At 47.1% G+C, this 12,254-nt stretch overlaps 1 gene segment (V, D, J or C); it reads left to right on the top strand.

The window, feature by feature from the left end:
• Window positions 1-10,538: 10,538 nt before the first annotated feature.
• On the top strand, window positions 10,539-10,992 carry LOC101556939 (immunoglobulin kappa variable 1-39-like). The segment is given in 2 exon segments: window positions 10,539-10,587; window positions 10,694-10,992. Coding segments are annotated over 2 exon segments (348 nt in total).
• The last annotated feature ends 1,262 nt before the right edge of the window (window positions 10,993-12,254 follow it).

Genomic DNA, 12,254 nt, shown 5'->3' with positions numbered 1-12,254 from the left:
ATGGGTGGGCTTCCACACGTTCTTTTTAATGTCCCGTGGAATCCAGTCAGTAACAGCTCTAGTCCAGTGGTCGTCTTTAAATTGCATTACATGTCCGGCCCATCTGATTTTTGACACCTTAGCAATGAGACAGTGTCCCTGATTCTCAATTGTCGATGGAGGTCAGAACTCTGAATTCCTTCTCTGACTTGAGTGACACGTGATATTCCAAGCATAGCTCTTTTGATTCCTCTTTAAGATACCCAAATAGCGTTCTCATCCTGTTTTCATAGGACCCAGGTCTCTGAGGCATATTTTAGTGCAGGAAGAACAGTGGAGTTGAAAAGATGTGCCCGGAGCTAGAGATTCTTTGTCCTCTTAACAACTTCTTCAATGCTCTTGAAGGTGTTCCACACCACTCTCTTCCTCCTGCGCAGTTCAGGTGCCAGGTCATATATCATGCTGAGTTCTCGACCTAGGTACACATAACTGCTGCATTTGGAGATGTTCCTTCCATTGAGGGCAAATGGAATGTCAGGAACCAGTCCATTTCTCATGAACATTGTCTTTGTGAGACAATGCAGTCTGACCTTTCCACACTCACGGTCGAAGTCGGCCAGCACTTGTGCCACTTGGTTGATATTCGGTGTTATTAGAACGATGTCAGCAGCAAAGCAGAGGTCGTGTATTTGCTGACCTTCTATCTTCACTCCCATTCCTTCCCATTCCCGTCACTGCATGACGTTCTCAGGGTGGCACTGAAGAGTTTCAGTGAAATGGTATCGTCCTGTTGAACCCCTCTCTTTACATTGATGATCACCTCCTTGTAGAATGTGAGATCCTGGTGGTAAATCTGTAATACAGTTCACGGACTGTAAATTGGACCAAACTAATATCTTTAATTACATAAAAAAAAACAGCTAAAGACCTCCAGAATCCAGCACAGTCATGCTTAAGATCACCCTCACATGTTCAGATGAGCCTCACATATGAAGAAACTGGCAGAGGAATCCAGGTGTGCAGGAACCAGGGCTGAGATCTCTAAGCCTGCTCGGATCAGGACCAGGCATCTTCCACCCGGATTCCCCATTTTCCAGTAGCTAGGCAGGAACACCCAGAAGCTGCCCCAGGCACCATGTAATACCATCAATGGCCAATATCCAGAGACTATAAAACCAAGCTCCCGGATATAACTAGACATCTGATAGCCTAGTTCTCCCTCTCCAAGAAGCTGGCAAGCTACCGAGAGTTTCCTGCCCACACAGGAGAGCCTGGAAAGTTCTCCGTGGTGTATTCATATGTCAAAAACATTAACTGTGAGGGCCCCACCCTGTCCAGCAGGTAGGACCCTTTGTGGGGCTGAGGAGGGGACGCAGCCAAATGAACAGATGCAGAGACAGAAGGAGGAGGAGAAAAGGAGAGAGCTTTATTCACTGGCAGCTACAGCATTTTATACTTGCCTGCTGGGAGGCAGGTAGTGGTATGCGTGCCCAGACCCCGTACAAACAGTAGTCAATCACAGATCGTGACATGTTCATCTATCATGTCAGGCACAGGTGTCAGCTAGTGGAATGGTAAGGTCAGTAAGGTCAGTAACGGCGACCTTGTTAGAGAAGTTTTAATTAGGCCCCTGTTTGAGAAGTGCCAGGCTCTGCCTTACTTGAAGATAAGAGCCAGGATTGAAATATGGCTTCCTACAATTAACAATGATAGGTCTCGTTCCCCTGACCCTGAAGAGCCTCTAATGAGACACTGTTGGGAAGGATGAGTAAAGTGAGGCTGCTAAAATTTCAAGGTTAGGACAAGTGAAGATGTTACTGGGCCCGCTTGAGCAAATCGGTGATCAACGGGATGACAGTGATACAGTGAAAAAAACAGCTATTATTTTCTCATGATACATTTCAAGCATCCAAAGTCCATATGTGGGCACAGTTAATCACAAGCACAGTTGCATCGTTGCTGAAAATTATCAAGTGCCAAGAATGCAGATGACTTGGGCCATGTTTCACATTCTGAGGCCCCAGTTCATTAGGACATCTGAAAATTAAAATATTGCTGTTGGGCACTAATGCTTGGACCATTTAATTTGGTTTCTGAAGCAGCTGTGGGCAGAGGCATCAGCCTATGGACACAGCCAGTGTGTTCTTACTCTGATGGCCCAGAGGCCTCCTCACTGGTGTAGAATCTATGGGACACAGATCCAGTCCAGAGGGTTCTCCATAGGAGGCACGAAGATGGGTTGAGAAGTCTACATCAGGAGTCAGAAGCCCTCTGCTGCTCCCTGATATTTTGCTCATGCTCACCTTTCATTCCCTCCTCCTTCCTGAAAATCTTTCTGAAATTACATTCATGTCATGTGAGGATGAAACAATCTAATACTTAACTCCTGGTGACACACACCCCTCTTCATTCCAGTTCCCTGTTAGTCATTACTTCCCAACTAGTTGAGCAGTTTATTTAGAAGGGGAGGCGTTTTGGTTCTTATTTACTGAACTGATAATATGTATTATAATATCTATTTCAAACATGTATAAAAAGTCTCTAACAGAATCACTGGCACAAGCCTCTGAAATCATTTCAGCTGCTGTTATCAGGAAACAAACAACCACTAGATGGGAGACAGAACCCAGAACTGACAAGGCAGAGCCTGGATCTTAGAAGTTCTGGGACAATAACTGAGTCAGTGTCCCTTGGTCAATAGGTGTAGCGGGTCCTGTGGGTGTGAAGGTAAACATGTGAAGGTAGCTCTCAGAGGCTGAGTTTTACACAAATGATCATTTTCTCTGCAGTGTGAGCACAAGCTGTCTGCTGTAAATGTTTGTGGGGGCACCAATGGTCCCCATATCTGCTACTGACATCATGACTTAATTTCACTATGATGATTAGTAGATAGAAATGATAAACCATCACTAAATGTGAAACGAGGTCCCAGGAGGGGAATTAGATGAGAGTATAAAGAGACCAGGGAAATACCTTTGTCCCCACTGTCACCCACACAGGAGAGCAAGTGAGGACAAGGGGAGGAAGGGACTCCTGCTGACAGGAGGAGGGTCTCACCAGAAGTGACCCCGAGGGACCTAGACCTTTCCTCTCCAGCTTCCCAGAGCGAGAGAATCCCGTGTGTGTGGTGTGAGCCCCCAGCCTGTGTGTTCCTGTGAGGGAGGCTGAGCTGAGGCTTCGCACCTGGCACCCTCTGGGCAGGGTCTGCCTTAGGGGCACCTCAGGGCATGGGGACTTCACTGTTCTCCCCACCCTCACTCCTCACTGCTCCTACAGCTGAGTAAGAAGAATCAGGATTCATTTTTGGCTAATTGGTTGAGAGTCTTACATTGCCCATACGTGATTCTTCCGTCAGGCAAAGACATTGTGTCCAGCAGACAGCAGGGTCTCTCACAGCTCAATGTCAGACACCAGGGAAGGTGAGGTAGGAAGGAGCAGGACTCAAGTTTCTCTCTTATGAGGGAAAAAGGTAAACATTTCTCCCATTTTTATCCTATCAAGGTTATGAAGCCTTGTCACTAAGAGGGGGTAATGTTTTTTCTCTCAAACTCATTGTACATAAACATAATGAATTCAATTCACTAGGCCCAGGAAAGGGTAATTTCTAGTACTTGTTTCTAACTATATGAAATGTATATTAACCTGATACCAACAGACAGCAAAGAATTGTTGACTCCCATGAGTGTCTTAAAATCTGAGACTTTGAATATCTGAGCAGGAAAATATCTTGTACTGGACATGTGGGAGATGGAGATGCAACATGGCCAGAGTTTTTCAAAGGATGATGTGGACACATTTTCATGGGAATAGAGTATCTGATGCTTAAGAAGTCAATTACTATTAAAAGAAAAAGGAATAAAAGCCCAGTTATTCCACATGAAGACTGAAAAAAAAATTTCCTGATCAAGCCTCTATTTTAAGAGCAACCCCCTTTTTTCTATATATAAAACAAACATTGGTTGTTTTATATATAGAAAAGAAAAAACAAAGTCAGTTCACTAAAATAAAAGGTGCCCCTCCTTAGCATGTTTTGACACCCATGCACCCACCCCTGTCTTTGCATGTTGTCTTGGGAAAGGATCTATGTTTGAGTCTGATATAAAAGTCAGCCCTGATCTTACCTTCACTCACCAGGACTCCTCAGGTCAACTTCTCAAAACGAGGTTCCCTGCTCAGGTCCTGGGGCTGCTGATTCTCGGGATCCCAGGTAAAGACAGAGAACATGAGAAATGGAAACAGTTCAGCAGGGGAGTGTGGGGGATTCTTGCCGCTCTCTTTGTCTCTGTCTCTGTCTCTCTCTGTCTCTGTCTCTGTCTCTCCCTGTCTCTCTGTCTCTGTCTGTCTCTCTGTCTCTCTCTCTCACTCTGTGCTAGATGATGGGGTAAGTGATGTGATAGTCAGAAACATTCTGGAGGGAACAAGGGTCTGTGCCCTGGAGAGATGTGATGAGAAAGTAGAGATGACACAGTGGATTAGAGGCTACTTTCTCAATTCTAAACTATCTTCTTCATTCCCACAATAAAGATTTGATGTGTAAATACAAAGCTTTTAAGAAATGGCAGTAAGGAAAGGGGATATTTTGGAAAAAATCAGGAAACAATGAAGTTGATCAGATGTGAAAGGAATCTTGAACTATTTTCAATTCTTTTTTAAATTAGGATCCAGAGGCCCGGGCGCCCATGCCCCTGCAGAGCCGGTGGATGTGGAACAAGCGGGAACCAGAGACAGCTTTAGGAATTGGTTTCTGGCAGAATTTTCCCAGGACTTTATACAGAAATCCAAAACCGCGCGGACGCGGCAGCGTCCGCGCGACTTAACATTTATAATTGTCATCAATGTGAAAGGGTTCCATTTGAACAGGTCAGACTTGGGGGGGAAACTCCAAATAATAACAGTAAGTTTTTGTTGAAATATTGAAGGTTCTTAATGTAACAGCCACCTCTGGACTATGAGCTAAGCAAAAGCCCCACGCTGGCCAACGTGGCGTGGAGTACACCATACTATGAGGCGCAGGAAGGGGGATGAGGGGGAAAAATTAAAAAAAAAAAATGGAAAAGGAAAAAGAGAAAAAAAAAGAGAGAGAGAGAGTTATGTCAACTATAGTGAGTTTTGTGTTGAATTATGGAATGTAATCAAGGTAAAGAAAAAATGAAGTGAAATTCATTAGTTATACAGTAGGGGGTAGGGGGTGGGGGCGGGGGGTAAACTGGGGTTTCTGGTGGTGGAATTTGGGCACTGGTGAAGGGATGGGTGTTTGAATATTGTATAACTGACATATAAACCTGAGAACTTTGTAACTTTCCACATGGTGATTTAATAAAAATTAAAAAAAAAAATTAGGATCCAGAGGTGATGTTGTGCTGACCCAGTCTCCACTGTCCCTGTCCATCATCCCTGGAGAACCGGCCTCCTTCTCCTACAGGTGTAGCAGAGCCTCATACATAGTAATGGAATTACCTACCTGGGCTGGTTCTATGAAAAACACCAAGGAAACCCCCAAAGGTCCTGATCCACTGAGTTTCTGATACTCAGGTGCCCAGACAGATTCAGTGGCAGTGGTTCAGGGTCAGATTTTACTCTTCAGATGAGCAGGACAGAGACTGAGTACACTGGAGTTTTTGACTGCATGCAAGTTACGAAGTTTCCATAACAGTAATGCAGGCCCCAACACTAACCTCCCTGCATGGCCAGGGCCAGATGCCCACACTTGTTCTTTACTGGTGAGCAGACAGCAGTCTCTGAGTCAGTGAGGGGAAGGCATTGGGGCCCTCTGGGAGGAGGCTGCAGCTGAGGGCTCTGGACCATGAGAGCCCCTGCTGGACTGCAGACAAGCCACATTAAGACCTGGTAAGCGGTACAGGCCTGGTGTGGCAGAGCAGCAGGTATGCAGGGGGATGTGTGCTGTGAGTGAGCTTCACAGTAGGAGTGACTGACAGCTGATGGAAAGCACCCTCCCTGCCTTGCCCACATTTGTAAGGGAAATGTTACTACCTAAGTATCAGGCGAGTGATACAGTTTTTCCAAGAAGATCCTAAAGCATAATGGAACTACTGTGCTATGCACATTTGCTTCATATGCAGTTGAAGAGATAAGGAAGTGTTTACCTGGCATATGGTTGACCTGGCTGGATCCCTGCTCCCCACTTTGTTCCCCGCGAGGTGTGAGCCCTAGGCCATGAATAAGCCTGAGCACTGCAGGATGTGGGCCCTGAACACACACAAACCTTTTTGGTGAGTGGGGTCATGGGAAGTAAAATGTAGAGTAGGAGTTTCTCTGACACTTGCTCACTGGGGCAGACACAGTGCTCTGGGAGCTGAACCAGTGTAGCAGGAGGAACAATGGGCAGGCAGGGAACCTTCCTCACTGGGGCCCTTGGGAAGCTGGCAATGGACTGAGGGTGGTTTTGCCCTAGGAGAGGCTGACCATGAGCCTCCATGCTGCTCCTGACAGACAAGTCACCTGATAGACACTGTCCCTGATCGCAGCTCTAGAGAGGACCCTGTCCTCCAGATCCTGCCCAACACCTGCTGAGTCCCAAGATTCTAGAACCCCCATGTCACTCTGAGCCCTGAGCTGTGTCCAGCCCCTGCTGGCTCACAGAGGCCCCTGTGTGGGGACCTGCCCTTCATGCTGTACTGGGTAGCAGGGGGGCTAGCAGGCTTGAGACACTGTTGGTTTTACACCTTTGTGAAATTTGTATAAAAGGCAAAACCACACATCACAACAACTATCAATTTCACAGAAGACCAACAGTAATAAACTGTCTAACACCACCTCTGTCTAACTCCCAGAGAAACTTCCAGTGAATTTTCATTAATTTTCAAACAAAAAAGTTATTCATCATTAACTACAAAGCCATGTAGGAAATGACAGAATAGAGAGAGTGAGAGAGTGAGAGAGAGAGACAGAGAGAGAGAGAGACAGAGAGAGTGTCCAGACTTTACCCTTGAAGGTGCTGCTGATTGGCTCTGAGACAGTCCAGCCTCTGCTCTTCATTGAATGTGGAGGTGCTCACTCACTGTCCTTAATGTCTCTGCCAAACAATGGCTCAAAAGTGGGGACCCAGGTTGCAATCACATTGCATTGAATATGGACTTCCTGTGGGCTCCCTGGTAGTGTCCAGGCCACACTAAATCTTGCACAGTCCTTGTATGTGTGATTGTTTATCGTTTGTGTGTCTGTTTGTTTCATTCTCAACAACTGACACCGATAGACTGAGGTTGAGCGTGACAATCTGATTGACTTAGCAACTCACATGTTTGTATACTCAGGCTTACTGACAGACTTTACAGTATCTGTTCCCAAGACTTGGGGAAAGTCTAATCTCAGCAGCACAGAGATCATCATCAGCTGACACCTATTAAGTTGCTGTATCAAACAAGGGCCACAAGATGGCAGACAAAACCCATACGTGACAAGAGAGACCCTGAATCCTAGAAACCCTGAGACAGTAACAGGTCCATTGTCAGCAGGGACATGGCTGTGGTGAGAATGTATAAAGGCTGTTTGAGTCTGAGTTGTAGCAGATTTCCATCCATTCCTGCTATGGGGATAGAAGTCCTGTCCTGCCTTTCTGCCATGGACTTTTGATCCCCCATCCAGTGCTCATAATTTGACTTAAGTTCCTCTGTGATGCTTCAGAGATGAAGCAGTAGTCACTGAAGGTAAACTGAGCTCACAGGAGGGGGGTTGGATGGGAGTTTAGAGACCCCAGGGAACACTTTGCCCCACCCTCCCAGTCCCCTCAGACAGAAATTCCAGGAGAGGCTTGTGAGGACAAGGAGAGGGAGGGGCTCGTGCTGACAGGAGGAGGGTCTCACAGGAAGTGACCCTGAGGGACCTTGACCTTCACTCTCCAGCCTCTCAGAGTGTGAGAATCCTGTGTGTCGTGTGAGCCCCCAGCCTGTGTGTTCCTGTGAGGGGGCCTGAGCTGATGCTTCACACCTGGCACCCTCTGAGCAGGGTCTGCCTCCGGGGCATCCAGAGAAGGTCGTCCTGGGGCAACTTTCCACCTTTTCCTTCTCTTCTGATTGCTGAGGAGAACTCAGAAATCATTTTCACCTTGTCATGCAACACCTTGTTGATGAAACTGTTGGCTGTTTGATTTCAACCAGAAATCCATCACTGAATGAACTATCACATTGATAGTAAGGTTTTGGGTGTCCTTATACTGCTCCAGTCAGATGCCTTGTGGAACACAAAGTGACCCACCTCCAGTCCCGGTGGCTGTTCCAGGCTCAGGTCAGTGTACCTGGAGGGCCTACATGAGTGTTCCGAGCATCAGAGACTGACTCTAGCTCTGAAGCTTCTGCTTAGCCCATTCCCCCCAAGGCTCTGCAGGATGGTGGCAGCTGCTCTGTCCCCCTCTCACCATCAGAGGAAGCTGCCATAGGAGCTCAGACAACCTCTGTGTGCTAATCCCCCATCTCCTTCTCCCGAAGTGAAATGCACGATCTTTTAGGGCCTCTGTGACAACAGGATTGTGTGAACACCCTGGAGTCTCATGCTTCTTCTCCCCAACCCTTCCCCTGGCCATCAGAACCAGCTCAGGGCAGCTCCTCTGGAGCAGACAGTGAAGGCAAAAGTGTGTGTTTTATCTGAGCTGCTCTCCTGAGTACACACACCCAGGTCACCTGCCTTCACTCTCCTCTGGTGTTCTTTGTAACTTAGGACTCTTTTTGGCCCATTCTGCCACTAGCAACCCTTATTCTGCCCTGTCTCAGTGAGTCCTTGTGCAGGATTGTCCTTTAGTAAGTGGCTGATGGGAATCATGGAGTAGGAATTTGTTAGAAGTTTGTTCATGGGGCATCTGGTGGTCCAGTGAGAGCAGAACGCTGGCAGCCTTAAAAATCAGTGGTGGATTGGGGTGTGTGTGTGTTGGGTTGGGGGAGATCTCTCCTGCCTGTGTCAGGTGTGAGGCCTCAAATGGCTCTGGAGGATCCTGTCAGGGGCCATGCAGAACGTGAGGCTCCCTGTGCTGCCCCTGTCTGACAGCACTGGGGGAGGCCCCAGTCAAAGGCTGATCATTGGGAGGAAACCCGTCTCCACCAGAATCCATGATCACTCTAGGGCTCCCCTGGGTCCTTCTGTGATACCTTCCATGGATCTCTGGCCTGTCCAGGACTCTGGATTCCACAGAAATAAAAAGATGCCAGCAGGGCCAGCAGTTCATGGAGGAGAGTCCTCAGACATCATGAAGCTTGAATTCAATGATTGGAGGGTCCATGGGGCTTTCAATTTTTTGCTGGGTGCATTCCCAGGAGCATTCTATTGAATGAAGAAACAGTGATTGAATAGGGGTAGTACGGAGGGGGTGGGGAAATCATCACTAGAGTCTACACTGACTCATCTCACCCAGCACTTTACCCTCACCAGCTCATTGAAATATTAGCCTCTGTCAGAGCCTAGATTCCAGGTTGGGCTCTCCCTCATGCCCACTTTGATTCCCTTCTCTTAGACCTGCAAGTCATTTCTCTGTGGGTTGTACCCTAAACTTACTTGAATCTCAATGCCTGCACCTGGGCTTTCTGAGAGCTGACCAAAATTAGAAAAGATGTGAGGAAAGATAGTACAGTGAGTAGGATGTTTGCCTTACATGGGGCCAACCCAATTTCAATCCTTGGCATTCCATAGAGTATCCCACACCTCCACCAATGAGCCTTGCCAGGAGTGATTCTAGAGTTTTAGGAATAAGCCCTGGAAACCATTACATGAGGTCCAAAAACAAAACAAAACAAAAAGAAGAAGAAGAGATGTGTGATATAGCATGTTAGCTGAAGGAGCACGGTGCATTCAAGGGGATCCTATGGTGGCAACTCATCTCATCTATCTTCTCTGGACTCATTTACATCTGTTCAGCTCAGAAAGGAATCTTTCAGGGGAAGATGGCCTGAAAACTATGGAAGACTGTCCAAAGATAAAGGTGCATGTCAGTAGTTTTGGGAATGTAGAGAGCTTTTCTAAAAGTGAAGAAAAAACCCACAATCTGAGGCTGAGGTGGAAGTGGTGAGACTGTTTCTGATGAATGCATGTCAGCACAGGTTTCTTACCATGACTTCAAACATTTTCTGCTGTTAACATACAAGTTTTTCAGTTGGTAGTGATGACATTTCTAAAGCCAAAAATATCAGCATATTAAAGCTAAGTAGAAGATTTCATGCTCTCAACTCGGTCCAAAGATGTGAAATTGAAGGAATGTACAATTCCTGAGGGGGTCTGTGTATCTGTGGTCTGAAAGAGCCTGTCCCTGGTCAAGAAAGAGCAAGAAGCCTTGTCCTGACTCTGAGGCTCAGAGGACCCGCCCTTCTGTGCTCACACTGGGGCCCTGCTGGGGCCCAGGGAGGAGCATATTCTCTGTGGGCAAAGTTCTGCTTCCCCACAGGGACCCACACCCTTGACTTCCCTGCAGCTGGGCTGGTCCCCACACACACCCTCCCCCCTCTGCCTGCCCAGCCTGCCCAGCCCCCTCTCATTTGCAAGTCCTCAGAGCTCATGCCTGGACACTCAATAATAATCTGTGTCACCCTGCAGGGTCAGTCTCTGTCACACTCAGAGTGGACATGGGGGCCCCTGTGCAGCTCCTCAGCTTCCTGCTGCTCTGGCTCCCGGGTAAGGAGGGAAATGAGGGTTTTCATGAAGTTAGGCTGCCTGGCTCTTCAGGGAAATCATCTAACTTATGATTAAGATAATGATGTGCACAATTTTTTGTCCTCAGGTGCCAGGTGTGATATCCAGATGACCCAGACTCCATCCATGTCTGCATCTCTGGAAGAAAAAGTCACCATCACCTGCAAGGCCAGTCAGAATGTTGGCAAGTATTTAGCCTGGTATCAGCAGAAACCAGGGAAAGCTCCCAGGCTCCTGATCTATTATACAAGCAATTTACAATCAGGCGTCCCTTCCCGGTTCAGTGGCAGTGGATCTGGGACAGATTTCACTCTCACCATCAGCAGCTTCAAGCCTGAGGATGCTGCCACTTATTACTGTCAACAAGGTTATACTCCTCCACAGTGATACAGGCCAATACATAAACCCCCAGAGATCAGCTGTGTGAGGCTGAACTGAGCCAGCTGCTAGTCCTGGTGCCTCCACTGCTGAGGGTGTGTCTCGATGCAGCCAGGCTGTGCAATAATGGACAGTTCTGGGACATGTTGAAGGAACATCTTTAGGCTCCATTATTCTCAATCTTATCCCAGCGGCACAGACATGCCAATAAATCTTCTGATTGAATTTACAGAGATTATTTTTCTGAAATAAGTAGGTGACAGTGTCATTCAGAGTTCACACGTGTTGGCCTGTGCATCCTCGAAGGCCTAGAGACCATGCTATAAAAGATATTTTTTAATAATAGCACATATTGCCACCCCAGTTGTGAGGACACGTGAGCAGCTTCATAGCCTCACACTTAGGGCATCTCCCAGGGTGCATCTTCTGTGCCATGCTATCCTATCTGATGTGGGCCAGAGGGAGAGACTGTGTCTCACCAGGGGAACAACCCTCACAATCCTGTGGTGTGTGGTATGGGGGAACAGGGAGGAGTGGACTGAGATCTACTCCCTTGACTGAGGGATTTTGATCCTGAAATCTTAATGGGAAATAAAATAATTTTAGTGACAAGAACTGTGGTATACTATCCTGGATACCCTTGAAGTTGTAAAGGGATATAAACTTCATTCAAGGTGTGTGTGTGTGCAGGGGGAATTCAGGCAAGTAAGAGGAAGTATCGGTCACACTCTTGTCCCATTGTTCAAAGATTTGCACGAGTGGGCACCCTACCCATGGCGTATTCGATATTCGATAAGAGGAAATATAGAAAGGAAAATGTCCACCCTGTTCTTAGCCCAAAGCCTTATACCGAGGCTTCGTGGGAAATACTCTGGACCACAGTGCCTTAGCTTCCCTGCATGGCCAGGCCTTGACACTCTCAAAGGGAATTTAAGTCTATGGAAATCATTGTTACCCTAGGAAATTCTACATTATTGACGGTATTTTCCTAGCTTTGTTGCCCACAAGCCCACCATTATCTACCAATATTGATTTTCCTCGGATTTAAATTCCTAGAATGGGAACATAAAATATGGGGTGACATTGGCAGGGAAAATGCTGACTTCTTTTCAAAAGACAGACACCCAGATCTGCATTCCACATTTTGTTTTCCACTTTCCCTCAGCAAAGACCAACCACTCAGAGTCTTTGGAAACTGGTCCCAGCTTGTGGGCAGGAAGCCCCTGGGCCATGGAGTTGCTGTTTCCTGAACACGGGCTCTGAGTCCCCCA

Source organism: Sorex araneus, chromosome X, assembly GCF_027595985.1.
Source record: "Sorex araneus isolate mSorAra2 chromosome X, mSorAra2.pri, whole genome shotgun sequence".
NCBI lineage: Eukaryota > Metazoa > Chordata > Mammalia > Eulipotyphla > Soricidae > Sorex > Sorex araneus.
The sequence above is the reverse complement of the archived record's forward strand: the minus strand, read 5'-3'. Positions and strand labels throughout refer to the sequence as shown.